The sequence below is a fragment of the Phodopus roborovskii genome, unplaced genomic scaffold (genome assembly GCF_943737965.1).
Source record: "Phodopus roborovskii unplaced genomic scaffold, PHOROB, whole genome shotgun sequence".
Taxonomy (NCBI): domain Eukaryota; kingdom Metazoa; phylum Chordata; class Mammalia; order Rodentia; family Cricetidae; genus Phodopus; species Phodopus roborovskii.
The window spans coordinates 10,635,215-10,652,417 of NW_026126407.1; the positions used below are offsets into that span (position 1 = coordinate 10,635,215).

General features: G+C 40.1%; 1 protein-coding gene across 3 annotated transcripts in view; it reads right to left on the reverse strand.

Moving 5' to 3' along the window:
• Rabep1 (rabaptin, RAB GTPase binding effector protein 1) overlaps positions 1-17,203 on the reverse strand; it is a 74,327-nt gene that overhangs the window by 8,271 nt on the left and 48,853 nt on the right. For 2 of the 3 annotated variants that reach the window (XM_051180105.1, XM_051180107.1), the window contains exons 9-13: positions 13,373-13,840; positions 11,844-11,948; positions 10,150-10,266; positions 6,505-6,603; positions 1,343-1,483 (exon numbers count right to left, since the gene is read on the reverse strand). In XM_051180105.1, coding sequence (XP_051036062.1) covers positions 1,343-1,483; positions 6,505-6,603; positions 10,150-10,266; positions 11,844-11,948; positions 13,373-13,840 — 930 coding nt within the window. The remainder of the gene's footprint in view (positions 1-1,342; positions 1,484-6,504; positions 6,604-10,149; positions 10,267-11,843; positions 11,949-13,372; positions 13,841-17,203) is intronic. The other variant, XM_051180106.1, reaches the window with a different exon arrangement.

Sequence of the window (17,203 nt, forward strand, 5' to 3'; positions counted from 1 at the left end):
CCACAAAGAAAGGCTTTCTAGGGCAACAAGCTTATATGCCCTCCTACCATTTTCCTTTTGTTGAGAGAAGCTGGCCTCAACCCACAGAGCTCTACCTGCCTTTGCCTCCCAAGTGCTGGATTACAGGAATATGACACCATATCTGGCTTTCCTTCCCCAAATTTTAGGTCTTCTGGAAATTAAATAATATCCAAATTGGCATCCCCAAATAGCTTTCTGATTAATTACCTTTACCTAGTTTTGGGGGATGGGGCTTACCTATGTTGCCCAGGCTGGCCTGGAACTCCCTACACAGCACATCTGACTATATATTCAGGAAGTCCTGCTCAGCCTCTAGAGTGCTGGCATTGCAGGCAAGCACTATCATGCTCATTTTAGAAAGCTTTAAAAATCTAGGAATAAAAATTCTCTAGAGAACAGAACACAACTTTTTCCAGCCTGAGGTGAAGGTGGTAGTGAAGATATTTAAAGCTCACACAAAGGCATGTGTTTCCCAAGCCTTCTGCACCAGAGATTACCAGTTAAGAAAAGAACAAGAGCTCTCCTGAGAGTGCAGGCCTGGGCTAGACCACAGCTGTGGGCATTGGTCACAATAAACAACTGTCTTTAATAGTAAAACAACAAACCACTAATAGTAATGTTAGTATGTACACAGAAAAAAAGTTAGGTATAACTTAAATCTGGTAGGATTTAGGGTAAGGAAGAACTCGAGGAAACGTATAAAAAGATAAATTTATGTTACATTTGATTTTTTTTTTTTTAATCTTAGACAGTCTCAGGTGTAGTGCAGGCTGGCCTGAGACTTACTATATAGCACTGTCTCCTCAAACACACAGCAATCCTCCTGCCCCCGCTTCTCAAATGCTGTGTATCATAGGCCAGCCTGGTCCACATCGTGAGTTCCAGAACAGCCAATGCAACACAGTGAGACCCTATCTTGAAAAACAACACAAAACAAAAATTAAAAAAAAAAGGCAGGCAGAGACAAGTCTGCAGTTCGTTTCTGGCCAACCAAAGCTATTAGTGAGGCCAACCTTTTTGTTTTTTTGTCGTTTTGGTTTGGTTTTGGTTTTTCAAGACAGGGTTTCTCTGTATTGCTTTGGAGGTTGTCCTGGGACTCGCTCTGAAGACCAGACTGGCCTTGAACTCACAGAGATCCACCTACCTCTGCCTCCCCGAGTGCTGGGTTTAAAGACGTGAGCCACCAACACCCTCTGTGGGGCCAAACTTTAAAGACTAAGTTAGAAGATTTTTTTTTTTAAAAGAACTTACAACCATTTCAAAAAGTACCCTTTTTGTTGTTGTTGTTGTTGTTCTTTTGATGATGTGGCAAATACATTACCTCCACAGTATCTGGGAGAATGAAGTCTTCTGCTAGCTGTAATGACACGTGCAAGCTATGCTTTCCCTGGAGGCTGTCATTGTCTTTCTGTAACCTCACCAGCTCTTCTGAAACCTGTTCACGAGACTGCATCAGCACAGCCTAAAATAGAAACAGATGCTAATCACAGCTAGGAAGGTAAACCCAGTTTAGTGACATACACATCAGAGAAAAAGAAAGCCAAAATAAAACTTCCAAGGCCAATGTAAAACTTCTGAAACATACACACAGTTCATAACTTACATTTTGTACACTGATTTATTGTGGTGTGGATAAGTGTGTGCCGCAACATGTATGTGGAGACCAGAGGACAAATTTGTGGAGTCCATTCTTTGTTTCCATGTTTACAGGGGTTCCAGGTATCATATTAAGGCCAAGCAAGCATCTTCCCCTGCAGAGTCATCTCACACCCCACCAGCCCCATCCCATTTTTTTATTTGCAGTCTTTCTATATATTCAGCAAGTGTCAGGCAATGAGAGAAGCATGGAAGCTCATTCTCTACTGTTCCTACCAGCAATTGAAAAATATTCAGTTTCTTTGGAGAACACAGTGGGACCAGATTCTATGGCTCAGTAGAAATGGCTGACACAAGACACACACACACACACACACACACACACACACACACACACACACACACACGTCAAACAGAACAAATATTCTACAGAAGAAAGGAAAAGGCAGTATCTCCATCTTCCCTTATACCCACTACACATACAATATTCAAGTCCAGGAGCAAGTGAACAGCTGGGGAGCCCCAGGCTGCAAGTCTTCAAAAGGATCTATGGCTTGATTTGGTGGTGTATGCCCAAGATCCCAGCACGCAGAACACCTGAGCATAGGATCCAAAGATCAAGCAAGCCTTAGGTGGATAGAAAATTCAAGGCCAGCCAGAGCAACAAAAGAACCTGTCTCAAGCTTCTACACCACTCCCTCATTACACCTAATGAAGAGGATCAATGCCCTATCTGGCCTGGAGCTCACTATGTAATCCAGGGTGGCCTTGAACTCAAGAGATCTACCTGCCTCTGTTTTCCCAGTGATGGGATTGACAGCATATGCCACCATGCCCAGTTTTCTGAGCTATAATTAAGTGCTATGGTGAAGAGAAAAGTTTAGTTAAAGCAAAAACTACCCTCAGTGTGAAATGGTGCCATAACAAAATTGGCTTAGTGAACAGTACAAGGTTGAAGGGACACACCCGTAGGAGGAAGAGGTCTGCGAGAGAGAGTTAAAGACATCTCCGAAGGTGGGTGATGAACAAGCTGAATCCCAAAAGCAGGCAGGCAGGCCATGTACAAACTTTGGTTAAACATTATTGGCTTTATTCTCTTGAGGCTAGTTGGCTGTGCCTTATGATCACTCTCAATCTGTACTTAGCCCAGCAAGATCTTCAAAGACACACATGACCCTCCCTTTGACTACCAGACTCATGAAACACTGTACCCCAAGGAAATGGAATCTCTCTAGAAGCTTCATACTTGGAGAAAAAAACAAATCCACCCTGGTACTAGCCAGAGAGAGCTCACCCAGAAACAGATTTCATCCAGTTCTGGTATGTCAAACCACATTATGGTAAGCAAAGGCAATGATAGGCGGGCTCACAACTTGACAGAAATGGCTTAGCTAAGCAGATGTAGCTACCTAATATCTAACAAGTTAAACTTCAAACCAAAATCAATCAAAAGAGATGAAAGACGGTCATTTCGTATTCATCATCATCACAGGAGAAATCCATCAGCACAAAGTCTCAATTCTGAACTTCTATGTCCCCAAATACAAAGGCACCCACATTCGTAAAAGAAACTGTACTAAAACTCAAAGCTCACATAAAACCTCACACACTCATAGTGGGAGACTTCAACACCCCACTCTCACTGCTAGACAGGACCACCAGACAGAAACTTAACACAGAAACAAAAGAAGTTATGTCTCAATTGGGTTTAACAGGCATCTATAGAACATTCCAAGCAAACACAAAAGAATATACCTTCTTCTCTGCTCCACATGGAACCTCTAAAATCGACCACATACCTCAACAGATACAAAAAAAATTGGAATAGTCGCCTGTATCTTATCAGACCACCATGCTTTAAAGTTGGAATTCAACAACAACACAAATCACAGAAACCCTACAAACTCATGGAAACCGAACAATACGCAATTGCACCATACCTGGGTCAAAGAAGAAACAAAGAAAGAAATTAAGGATAATAATCAACTTTATATGGAAATACGAAAGACCCAGGATAGCCAAAACAACCCTGTACAACAAAGGGACTTCAGGAGGCATCACCATCCCCAACTTCAAGCTCTACTATAGAGCTATAGTCCTGAAAACAGCCTGGTTATTGGCATAAAAATAGACAAGTAGACCAATGGAATAGAATCAAAAATCCTGATATTAACCTACATACCTACGAACACCTGATTTTTGACAAAATAGCTAAAAGTATACAATGTGAGGAGGAAAACATCTTCAATAAATGGTGCTGGCACAACTGGATGATGGTGTGTAGAAGACTACAGATAGATCCATGTCTATCGCCACACACAAAACTCAAGTCCAAATAGATCAAAGACCTCAACATAAATCCAGCCACACTGAATCTCTTAGAAGAGAAAGTAGGAGGTACTCTTGAACAAACTGGTACAGGAGACCGCTTCCTGAACATAACTCCAGTAGCACAGACACTGAGATGGACAATTAATAAATGCAACCTCCTGAAACTGAGAGGCTTCTGTAAGGCAAAGGACACAGTTGACAAGACCAAATGGCAGCCCACAGAGTGGGAAAAGATCTTCACCAATCCTACATCTGACAGAGGACTGATCTCCAAAATATACAAAGAACTCAAGAAACTAGTCAACAAAACACCAAATAACCCTATTTAAAAAAAAAAAAAAAAAAAAAAAAGGAGAGGTACAGAACTGAAGAGAGAATTCTCAATAGAGAAAATCAAAAAGATTAAAAGACACTTAAGAAAGTATTCAACATTCTTAGCTATCAGGGAAATGCAAATCAAAACAACTCTGAGATACAATCTTACTCTTGCCAGAATGACTAAACACCAATGACAACTTATGCTGGAGAGGATGTGGTGAAAGGGGAACACTCCTCCACTGCTGGTGGGAGTGCAAACTTGTACAGCCATTTTGGAAATCAGTATGGAAGTTCCTCAGGAAAATGGGAATTAGTTTACCACAGGACCCTGCAATCCCACTCTTAGGCATATATCCAAATGATCCACATCCATGCAACAAAGACATATGCTCAACTATGTTCATAGCAGTATTATTTGTAATACCAAGAACCTGGAAGCAACCTAGATGCCCCTCAACTGAAGAAAGGATAAAGATGTGGCACATCTACACAATGGCACACTACTCTGTGAAAAAAACCAATGTTATCTTGAAATTCGCAGGCAAGTGGATGGAACTTGAAGAAACCATCCTGAATGGGGTAACCCAGTCACAAAAAGAGGAGCATGGTATGTACTCACTCATATATAGATTTTAGACATAGAGCAAAGGATCACCAGCCTATAATTCACACCGCCAGAGAAAACTAGGATACAAGGAGGATTCTAAGAGATTCATACAAGGTCTCTCACAGAAGTAGAAATGAACAAGATCTCCTGAGCATATTGGGAGTGTGGGGGAGGGAGGTAGTAAGTGGAGAGGGAGCTAGGAGAAAGAGAAGGGGAGGAGAGAAAAGCACATGGGACTGGGAAAATTCAGTCAGGGGAGGAATAGATGAGAGAGAAAAAAAGAGAGAGATACCATAAAGAGGGAGCCATTATAGGTTTGAAGAGAAAACTGACTCTAGAGAAATGTCCAGAGACCTACAAGACTGACTCCAACTAACAATTTGAGCAACAGTGGAAAAGCTACCATAAATGCCCTTCCCTGATAATGAGATTGATGACTAACTTATCCACCATCATAGAGCCCTCATCTAGTAGCTGGAAGCAGACACCCACAGCTATACACTGAGCCAAACTGGAATCCAGATGCAGAGAGGGAAGACAAGACCAGGCTACAGAATCTCACAGAGACAGTTGACCTGAACAAGGAGGAGCTAATGGGCCTCTAGATGATAGCTGGGAAGCCAGCACTGGACTGACTCAGACCCCCTGAACATGGGTCTCAGTTAGAAGGCCTGGGCAGTCTAAGGGACCTCTGACAGTGGAACCAAGATGTATCCCTGGTGCACAAAAGGAGCTTTGGGAGCATGTTCCCCATGGAGGGATACTCTCCTTAACCTAGAGACTGGAGGGAGGGCCTAGTTCCTACTCCAAATGACTTGACATATTTAGATGACTCCTCCAGGAAGGAATCACCCTACCTGTGGAGTGGGTTGGGAGGGGTGATGGGATGGGAGGGTGGTCAGGGGATATGGGAGGATGGGAGAGAGGGAGGAAGGGAGAGGGAACTGGGATCAATATGTAAAATAAGAAAAATAAATAAATACCATCCCACCTGTAGCCTTCTAATGGTCCCTCTGAAAGTACTAGGTAAATAAAAGCTTTACAGTCATCCTCAAAAGAACAACTCTGCCACAACTGATCCAGGCCATTAGATACACAGTCCAACAAGACAAACAGTCAGACTAGAGAGAAAGGAGACCCAAGCCTCAAAAGTACTCCACAAAGGCTCCTGGTGGCCACTCCTCATGAAGCTCTGCTTCCATCCCTCACCTCTAATAGCCTTCTGAAAGGTCTCCAGAGCTACAACAAACATAAAGCCTGGGAAATTAATAAGGTTATTCTAAATAAATAAGCTGCCCATAAAAACCACGTAAGTATTCAAAAGCTGTGTGAACTGGAGATGACAATTTTCTCTATTCTATTAGCTTTTATTTTAAACTGAAAATTAAATACTATTCTATTATAGCTTGCTCTGTTTAGGTTTCCCAAGGCAGAAAAGGTAAAGATGAAATGGGGCAGAATGAGGAGCTCTGATTAGAAGGAAGGATGTCTGTACAGTATTTTACCATCATAAATGGAGTATCTAACAGTAGCTACTTTGAGCAGGGTAAAAGTCATATTAAAGATAATCTTGAGAGAGAAAAAACAGGAATAAAGGTTGCATATGACATGTATTTCAAATGCCGACTCACCATCTGTTCCTGAACATCCCTCTTTGCTTGAGAAAAGCTTTGCTGTAATTCTTCAAGTAAGACCTCAGAGGCTTGAGCTCTTAGAACAAGTGCAGATATCTGAAAAGAAGATGCACACATGAAAACACACAGTTACAAACTGGTTATCTGAAGCTAACCCTGCATCCCATTATTCCACAGCAAATCCATGAACCAAGCATCTTTCATTAAACCAATGTGTGGACTTGCTATAAGGCAAGACTTTTGTGTACCCTAGAGCATGAACAAAGCTTAAGTCACATGCTGACTCACATCAACAAACAGTAGTAACTGCTTCTAAGAAAGATGAGAACACACATGATCTAGTTAGGATTATATTTTTAAGAGGCTTAAAAAAAAAAAAAAAAAAAAAAAAACTAGAAGCCTGGGGCTGGAGCAAAGGCACAGCAGATAAAGGCACTTGCTACTAAACCTGATGACCTGAGTTTGCTCCTCATAACCCATACAGTGGAAGAAAGAAATGACTACTGCAAGTTGTCCTCTGATTTCTGCACAAATGCCATGGCCACACATATTCATATACATACACACACACACACACACACACACACACACACACACACACATATATACACACATATACATATACATGCATGCATGGTGTGTGTGTGTGTGTGTGTACACAAATAAATGTACTTCTTTAAAATGAAAGAAGGAGAGAAAAAGAGAAGAGACAACACACCTTTAAAGGATAAATGAATCCTTTCTGAGTTGGTTGCAATCTTCTAAGGTAGGTATTGAAGAATGATTAATTATCACTTAACTCCCAACTGTTTTGAATTAGTTTTAATATCCCTGGGGAAGGAATTACTGAAAACACACAAAAACTAATAGAAATAATTTTGTGTAGACATTATAAAAATGATTGTTAGAATTCTGTTTCTAGCTGGACAGTGGCGGCCTATGCCTTTAATCCCAGCCTTTGGAAGGCAGAGACAGATAGATCTCTATGAGTTTGAGGCCAGTCTGATCTACAGAGCAAGTTTCAGGACAGCCAGAGATACACAGAGAAACTCTGTCTCACAACACAAAAACAAAACACAACCAAAAAACCCAACAAATTTTGTTTCTAATAATAACAGATATGAACAAAACTATTGACAATTAGGCTGCATAAAAATATAAAATGAATCTTTCCTAAAGATTTTTGTTAGTTGTATTTTTATTTATGTGTATATATGTGTGTCTGAGTTTGGGTTTGTGTCTGTGCAGTATCTGCAAAGGCCAGAAGAGGGCATTGGATTTCTTGGAGCTGGAGTTAGAGACAACTGTTGGTGGATGTTGGGAACTGAATTTAGCTCCTCTACAAGAGCAGTATGTGTTCTTAATTTCTAGACACAACTCTCCAACCCCAAAATTGTATTTCTTTGAAAGCACTGGACAAGTACAGAGTATGGGACACAGTGTTTGAAACAGCTTTCCAAAAGCACAATTCTAAAAGAAACAGCTATAGCTGGGCAGTGGTGGCACACGCCTTTAATCCCAGTACTTGGGAGGCAGGAGGCAGACTGATCTCTTTGAGTTCTAGGCCAGCATGATCTACAGAGTGAGTTCCAGGACAGGCTCCAAAACAATGCAGAGAAACCATCTCAAAAAAAAAACAAAAGAAAGAGGGGGGGGGGAAGAAAGGGAGAGAGGGAAGAAAGGAGGGACGGAGGGAGGGAAGAAGAAAGGAAAAGGAAAGGAGACACAGCTATGACACAGACAGAAGAGCTGGGTACCTGAGAGCCAGATAAGGTGGCAAAAGTAAAAAATCCAGGATGCACCAACAAAGCATCCGGTAGCATTCTTGAGGAAATGAAGACTTTAAATAATCTAACCTTCAAATTTTTATACAATCTCGGTTCCTGCTACTGCATAAATGATGCAGGACTGTGAGTATCACTAGTTACCTACCTCTCATAAGGAAATGCCCTTTGAATTTCTGATCTTGTCTCAAACACCCAAGTGCTGAGATTACACCTGTGGTACTAAGGAATGAATGAGCCAAGGATCTCCTGAATGCTAACCAAGCATCTATCCACTTAGCTACAGCTAGTCCATTCATTATTCATTTTAATAGAACATACAGCATTTAACATGAATACACAAGGGACTGGCTTAAAAAAAAAATAGATGTAGATCTTCAAGGTCCAGATACAAGAGCTATTAGCTACTGAATCAACAAGGGCTTAAATGACAGCCTAGTCTACAAAGTGAGTTCCAGGACAGACAGGGCTATTACACAGAAAAATCTTGTCTGGAAAAACAAAATAGGGAAAGAGGGAGGGAGAGGGGGGAAAGAGAGAGGAAGAGAGACTAGACATATAGAAGCACAGAAACCTAATTACACATAATCATTTGAACAACTAATGGTCAGCAGAAATAGCTAGAAGAGCTGAAGGGTTAACCTATAAAGCAACCTCCCGATCTCTCTCACTATTTCTACCTATGCTCAAGAGAAGTCAGTCTATGTATCCACTAATAGATAGACATATACAAGAATCTTTATAGAAAATTCACCATTTGCAAAATCTAGAAACACCTAAGCATCTCTAGACTGTTGTTTGGATAAACAGTGGTATAGCTAGATACAATTTTTTCCAGGCATGGTAACACATGCCCTTAATCCCATCATTTTAGAGGTAGAACCAGGTGTATCTCTATGAATTCAACCCCAGCCTGTTCTACATAATGAGTTCCAGGACAGCCAAGACTATGTAAAGAGACACTGTCTCAATAATAATGAAGTAATAAAAATAATAATAACGATAAGTAGTAGTTGTAGGGGTGGTAGTGGGAACCAGGGACTGAATTCAGGCTTAGTGGTAAACACCTTTACATACTGAGTCATCTTGTCAGTCCTTGTTTTGTTTTTTTTGAAACAAGGTCTCAAACAGTCAGACTAGCCTCCTAGTCCATAACTAAGGATGGCCTTGAACTTCTACCCTTCTTGTTCTACCTCCCAAGTGAAGAGAGAAGAGGTATGTACCATCACACACACACACACACACCCCAGTTTATACAGTGCTAGGGATCAAAGTCAATGCTTAATAAATACTAGACAAGTGTTTTACCAACTGAGCTACGTTCCCAGCCAGCAATTTCTAACTTTGTGTTCATGAGGTTCTTATGCACCAAGGAAAACAAAGGAAACACAAAAAAAGAGAATCAGAGCCAGAGTCCTTAGAAATGCATTAAATAGATTAACTGATTATTTCAAAAGAAAAATCATGAATAATAGATAACAAGATGCTGGAAAGATAGTTCAGCAGTTAAGAAACGTGTTGTTCTTGCAGAGGAGCTGGGTTTAGTACCCAGCACACACACAGTGGCTCAAACTACCCATATAACTTCAATTCCAGGGGATCTGACCCCTTCTCCTGACCTTCCAGGGGACCAAATGTGTGTGTGATACACATACAAACATGCAGTCAAAACACTCATACACATTTAAAATATAAGTAAATTCTTTTTTAAAATATCACAGAAAGACCAGTAAAAACTTTTTATCTCAAGAGAAAATAAAACTGCCAGATCTTCAAAACAAAAGAATTAAAGTAACTATAGTTTTTGAATTTTTAAATGTAATTTTAACAAGCTAGTCATCGCTCATGCATCACTCACCTGGTGGCTTGAGTCCTCAGTACTCTGCTTCATAAAGTCCTCCAGCTCCTGTTTCTCTTTCATTGTCTTCTCCAGCTGGTCATTAGCTTGCCTTAGCATGACCTGCAGTTTTTTCACCTATATAATTTAAAAAGTCAAAGAAAGAAGCAGTTGGGTTTTTGCTGTTGTTGTTTACAGTGGCCCAAGGAGTTAACTCCAGGGCCTCATGCATGCTAGGCAAGGGTTCTACCACTGTGTTACACACCCACAGCCCACAAATTTTTTGTAAATTAAAAGTAACTCAAAAAAAATTTTTGAGAAGTCCCATAAACTTGTCAATTCAGAAAGAAATGAATGGCCTCAAGAGCTACAGTGTGCTTTACAGTTAACAGCTTTCCACATACATACCCTCATTTGAAAACCTCTTCCCTGCTACCCTCCAGGATATAGAATTGGCTTCCCTGTCTACCCTATCCCCTGCCTCTTAATCTCCTGTGATTATCACCTCACCTCACTGGTCTCACCTGGCCTCCCTTTGTAGCTCCTTCTCCCACTAGTTTATAAACTCCCATACCAGCCACATGTCCTGAAACATACTCTCTCTCATGGCTCTGTACATTTCCCCTCCTTGAATATACTTTCTCCTTACCTAGTTCTCCTAATTTGAAAACTGGCTCTAAAGCAAACACACAAATGCTGCCTTTCTTGAGCCTACAGCTAAGCTGCATACCCTCCTCTAATCTAGATGTTCATCTCTAGGAATGAGCTGGATTGAATTTATGTTTGGTTTGTAATTGGTTATGGATCAAAACCATCTTTTAGCTATAGGATCCAGCAAAACACCAGGCATACAAGAAGCATCAACAGAAGTCTACAGAAATAACTAAGGAATCCAAGAAAGCACTTTTCCATGTAAGACTATCAAAGGCCAATGTATTATCTTAATTTTTTAAGTAGCTTGAAAATTTCATCTGTAAACTATGAATAAAAATACTACAGATGAGGAATTGAATAGTAGTGACATTTGAAAATACAAGACCATCATTCTAACCTCCTTTCAAGTTCTGATGGTAAAGGCAATAAATAATCTTCATAACAACCAAAGAAAAATACTAACTTTTCCTGACATGCTTTCACAAGGCTTACTCTTGTTAAATTCTACATTGTTACCTGAGTATTACCAATGTCGTAATATTCTACTCTGTATTTGGAAAAGAACTTTACTCAAGTTCAGTAATCCAAACCTGTGGGAGCTATAAACTTCTATGCCCTGTAGATCTATGCCATTAATCAAGTCAACAATTTTACAACAAATAGGCCGTAATCAAAGAGTTCAGCTAGCTTTTACTCTGTCAGAGGCCACAGTAAACCTTACCTTCCTGATCTATGTACCATGAAGTACACTGTGAGAGTTTGATCAAGCCAGCATCAAGTTTAAGTATTGAGGCTCTAAGTGATAGGGTACAGAGAAAGGAGCTAAGGTGCTGTTAGCACCTCTGAGAACTGAGTTGGCTGGTATGGAGTTGGCATGCTAATGAAGCATGGATACCCAGAGTCCTACTGGGCTCTCACTAGAAATCAGCAGCCACTGTATGTGCTAGATTATTCCATAACCAGATAGATACACATCATAAAGCAGACAAGAAAGAAAGAAAAAAAAAAAAAAAAAAAAAAAAAAAAAAAAAAGACAACTCTGTTCCTCTAATGAAACTCACCTGGTCTCTTGTTTCAGCTTCCTGAATCTGAATTCCTTGTAACTGTTTTTCATAATTGGAACACATATCACAACGTCTACCAAGCTTATTTCCAGCATTATGTACCTGAAGGGCACCAAAATTAACACTTATCAGGCAGAACAAAATAATTCTACGTCTCATACTCAAGGAACAAATGCACATTCTTACCAGTGTTACTCAGTGAATAGTACAAAGTAAACAATTCAAATATACAGGAGGAAATTACAATACAGAGTCATATTCCAAAAGTCATAACCTCCAATGCAAGTATTGTAGGAAAACAAAGGACACAACTAGCACCAAAGGCCACAAAACACCACATATGAAGAACACACAAAGCAAGCAAAAGGTGCTATACCATGCACTCAATGCTATCTAACCAATGGTGAGAAGAGAAGGAAGGCAACACCAATTCCCCATCACCGGCTCCAGTGACACCTGGATATGACACCACTAAGTAGCATGTTCTTTACATGTCCTGCATAGCTCAAGAACAGTAGTTCATTTAGGTTTATCAGGCTGTTCCACTCACTCACTGAGTGCTTCTTTAAAGAAAAGTAGCCCTGAGTAATGGAAAGCACTAATGTCAGAGAACCTAGATTCTAACCCAGATTTTACTTGATCTTTCTAAGCTACTTTCTTCATCTGTAACTGGGGACAGTTTTGACCTGATTGCCTCATTATAATCATAAAGCTCAAAGAGACGAGGTATGTGAAAAGGCATGGAAATCTGTAAAGCAGTATGTGATTACAACTTACACCACCCCCTCCCAACCCCCCCCCACCCCCGGACAGGATTTCTCTGTGTACCCATGGCTCCTGGAAATCCCTCTGTAAATCAGGCTGGCCTCAAACTCACAGAGATCCTCCTGCCTCTGCCTCTGCCTCCCAAGTGCTGGGATTAAAGGCACAAGCCACCACCACCTGGCACAATTTACATTCTTAACACCTAATCTCTGAAGTTTGAAAATACTTTAAGGAAAATTGCCCTTCAACGAGGCTGCCTTTTTTTTTCTCTCCCATGTTTCCAATCCTCCTTAAATTTACACTCTCTGTATCAAGTGCTTAACCACTTTTGCATTTTAGAACTGAAGGAAAAATGAGTAAGTGAATCATGAATACACTCAGCTGCAATAACCTAATAGCCCAAATTCAGACTGCTCTACCTATGGTGCTTGTTAACACCTCTGAGTAACCAGTTTTCTGTGACTTCGTATAGAAGAGACAAAGCAGATTTGACAAGGGATGAGTATGTGCTAGCAGCACATGCCTGCACTGACTGCAGGAACTATCTACTGACTCAACAATGAATACCAGAGTTCAAGAGACCAAGCTATGGTGGCACATACCTATAATCCCAGCACTAGAGTGGGCAGGTAGATCAACAGTCATCATCTGAGTTTCAAGGTAATTTTCACCATATAGTATGTTGGAGGCTAGCTTGGGCTACATGAAACTCTTTCTCAAAAGAAAAAGAGAAAAAAAGAAACAAGGTCAGAATAACTCACCTCTTTCTGCAGGAGATTCCATTCAGTCTCACTCACTAAGCGGTAACCACTGGGAGATACATATGCACTCTCCATACCCTGGGTGACACTGGAGAGGAGGGATGCTGTCTCCTCCTGTTCAGGTGTCATTGCCTTAATTGCTCTTTCTTGATCTTTGGTTAACATAAATCCACTTGGCATCTGCAGTGACCCAAGGGACACAGTATCAAAGTTCTCAGACACAGAATCTGCTCCAACCAGTGGTCCAAAATCCGATTCATCCAAGTTTCCAGCAGACTTTGCTTTGTAGTTATAGCCTAATGCTTTTGATTGCAATGAGCTTGAGGTTCCCAAGCTGTCTGTAGACTGAGCTCTCCGGAGTCCATCTTTAAACATGTCACTGTCTGATTTACTGAATGGATCTCCAGATGGTAACAGCAAGTCTGCATCTAAAGAATGGACTGACCCATGGGTACTGTCTAAATGCTCCTGAAATGTAAAAACACATTTTTCAAGTTAGATAATTCTCTGAACCCCAAAAGAGAAAAGCTACCATGCACTATATATATTTTGCCACACATTACATAAAATAATCATTTTGATGCCTTGACATAATCACTGAACAACCATTTATCAAATAAATCTCTTCTGTATATTGGGTACTACTCAAGCACAGGTTAGATATATAAACAAAATACAACTTCTAATTTTAAGTTATGTACAGTTTCTTGAGAGGTTAAGCAAGTAAACAGGCTCTTACAACACTATTAGAAGAATGCAAGACAGAGATGAACTCCATGCTCTAAGACCTCAAGAAGAAACATCTGTATTGTGGAATATTATTTAACTAGGCAAAAATGTGTTACTTTTGCTTATGCTGCATTTGTTTAATTATGTAAAGATGTGTTGCATTTGGTTCACCTTGCCTGCTTACGGTCTAATAAAGAACTGAACAACCAAAAGCTAGGCAGAAAAAGGATAGGTAGGACTGGCAGGCAGAGAGAATAAATAGGAGGAGAAATCTAGGCTCAAGAGAGAGAAGAACAAGGGAAGAGAGGAGAGAATGGGGGAGTCTCCCAGGACCAGAAGCCAGACAGACATCAGCCAGTAAACACACAAACTAAATGCCAAAAAATTAAAGAATAACAAAGAAATGTAGTGAGTTTGGGGTATTTTGGGTTTTTGTTTGTTTGTTTGTTTTGTTTTTTAAATTACATTCAATATAAATGACTACTCTTGGGCTGAAGAGGTGGGGCTCAATGGTTAAGAATATGGTCTACTCTGGCACAGGACCCAGGTTTGGCTCCCATCACCTACATGAATGGCTCACAACCACTTAACTCCAGTTCCAGGAAATTCAATGCCATCTGCTGGCCTATGCAGATGCCTGAACACTTGTGGTATGCGTACTATATTTAGGCACACACACATAAAATCAATACATTCTCAAAAATATTAAAATGACAGCTGGATATAATAGTGCATTAATCACAGCACTTGGGAGGCAGAAGAAGATCTCTTTGAGTTCGAGGCCAGCCTGATTTACAAAGTGCGTTCCAGGACAGCTAGGATTAGTACACAAAGAAACCCTGCCTCAGAAAGCTCCCCCAGCAAAAAGATTAAAATGACAACCATTTCTTTTAACTGATTATTTAAATTTTATGTGCATTGGTGTTTTATCTACCGTATACATAAGGGTGTCAGATCCCCTGGAGCTGCAGTTGCAGACAGTTGTGAGCTGCTGTTGGGTGCTGGGATCTGAATATGGGTCCTCTAGAAGAGCAGCCAGTGCTCTCAACTACTAAGCCATCTTTCCAGTCCTAACAGCTTCTTATATAATACCATACCCATGCTTTTTAAGATAGGGTCTCATTATGTAGTTTCAACTGACCTGGATCTCATGAAGATCTGTCTAACCCTGTCTTCCATGTGCCATGATTAAAGGCAGTGTGCCACCATGATAGACATACTATTTGTTTTGAATATCCTTTTATGGGCCAACTAGAGACTGAGGAATATACCAATTGATTTCAGGGGTTTTTATTTTCAAGTGTTTTAAAACTATTATCTAGTATAATGAAAAGTTGTTTTTTTTTTCTAATTTCTCTATCTCTTTCAAACATTTTTACTCATCTGAAATTCAAAAAGCTGGGAAAACAAGCCTAATTTACTTAGGCTAATGATGGCAAATGTCCCAAACACAACAGCACCCACATACTGGCTCACAAACTCTAGTCCCAGAGGAATCCAACACTTCATACACATGGTGTACAGAAATACATGAAGGCAAAACACCCATGTACACAAAATAATATAATAAATTTAACTTAAAAAAATAATACTGTGATCACACATACTGTAGTGACACGATGACAGTGGGGAATAGCGAGAATAGTTGTGAGGGTCACTTAAAGAAATAATAGTCACCAGGTGGTGATGGCACATGCCTTTGATCCCAGCACTAGGGAGGCAGAGGCAAGAGGATCTCTATGAGTTCGAGGCCAGCCTGGTCTACAGAGCTAGTTCCAGGACAGGTTGCAAAGCAATAAAGAGAAATTCTGCCTCAAAAAAAAAAAAAAAAAAAAAAAAAAAGAAGAAGAAGAGGAGGAGGGAGGAGAAGGAGGAGGAAGAAGAAATACTAGTCTATCACCTTAGCAAATAGCATGAGAAATACAAACAGCTAAAGGAAGTAAAAACTATTCCTGAACCACCAAGATTGTTCAGATTTACAGGCATTTGCCTCTAAGCTTGATGATCTGAGCTTTACCTGAAACCACATGGTAGAGAGAACCCAATTTCACAAGTTGCCTCTTGGCTCCACACATGTGCCACAACACATATGGTCTCACCCAGATAAATAATAAATACAAAAACAAAAGACTAGTCTGTGGTCTTTCTAATACATGATTCTACAATATTTTACATTATCTTAAAATTCTTAAGCCCTTTAAACTTAACTGTTCTTTTCCTAAGGACTTAAATAATAAAATACATTACAGTGATTTTTGTACAAGGAAAATTTTATACATAATAGCATTACAGTTTTATTTAATTAAAACATTTACAGCACCAAAAAATATAATGAAGTGATAAGTGGTCTATTAGTCATGTTTATATTCTATAGGCAGAGACTATGCATCCTATCACTAGCTATTGCCTGCTTGGGGACACTCCTCACATGTAAACTGGGAAATCTCAAATTCAAACCCTCAACCATTCATTCCTTTATCCAATTTTCACCAAGCCATTATTTCCACTGCCCCAAATCACCCAGGAACAGGTAGGTTCCAAAGAACTAAAGCAAGTTCCTATGGTACAAAGGCTGACAGAGTAATTCAAACTGGCCAGTCCTGGGTTTCTCCCTGTACCTACAAGGCATACTATGGCTCTCATTTCTATAAGAACCAAGAGCTAGGGATACCTATCAGTGGTACAACACATACTAGGCCTGAGGAAAAAAAGACAAAACATCGTAATAGCAAACTGTTCCAAAGGTATGGACCTCTTCATGTTGTCAGGCACCTCATAAATTAAAACCTGATGACAAAGTAGTAGGAAAATGGCCAAAGGGATTATGGTACATTTACAAACTAAAATTCTATTAAGTATATTAAAAAAATTTCAGGGGGCCAAAACTTTAAAGTAGATTTAAGCAAGGAGGAATATTCATAAGCATGTTGAGTCTGTTTGCAAAGTATCAGACAGGCATGATGTCGCATGGCTATAATCCCAGGTAGAGGCAGAAAGCTCAGAAGCTCAAGACCAGCCTGGGCTTTATAGGTCTGCCTCAAACAAAATAAAGCAAAGCAAACAAACAAAACAAATGAGAACATATTCATAATATCTTGGGAA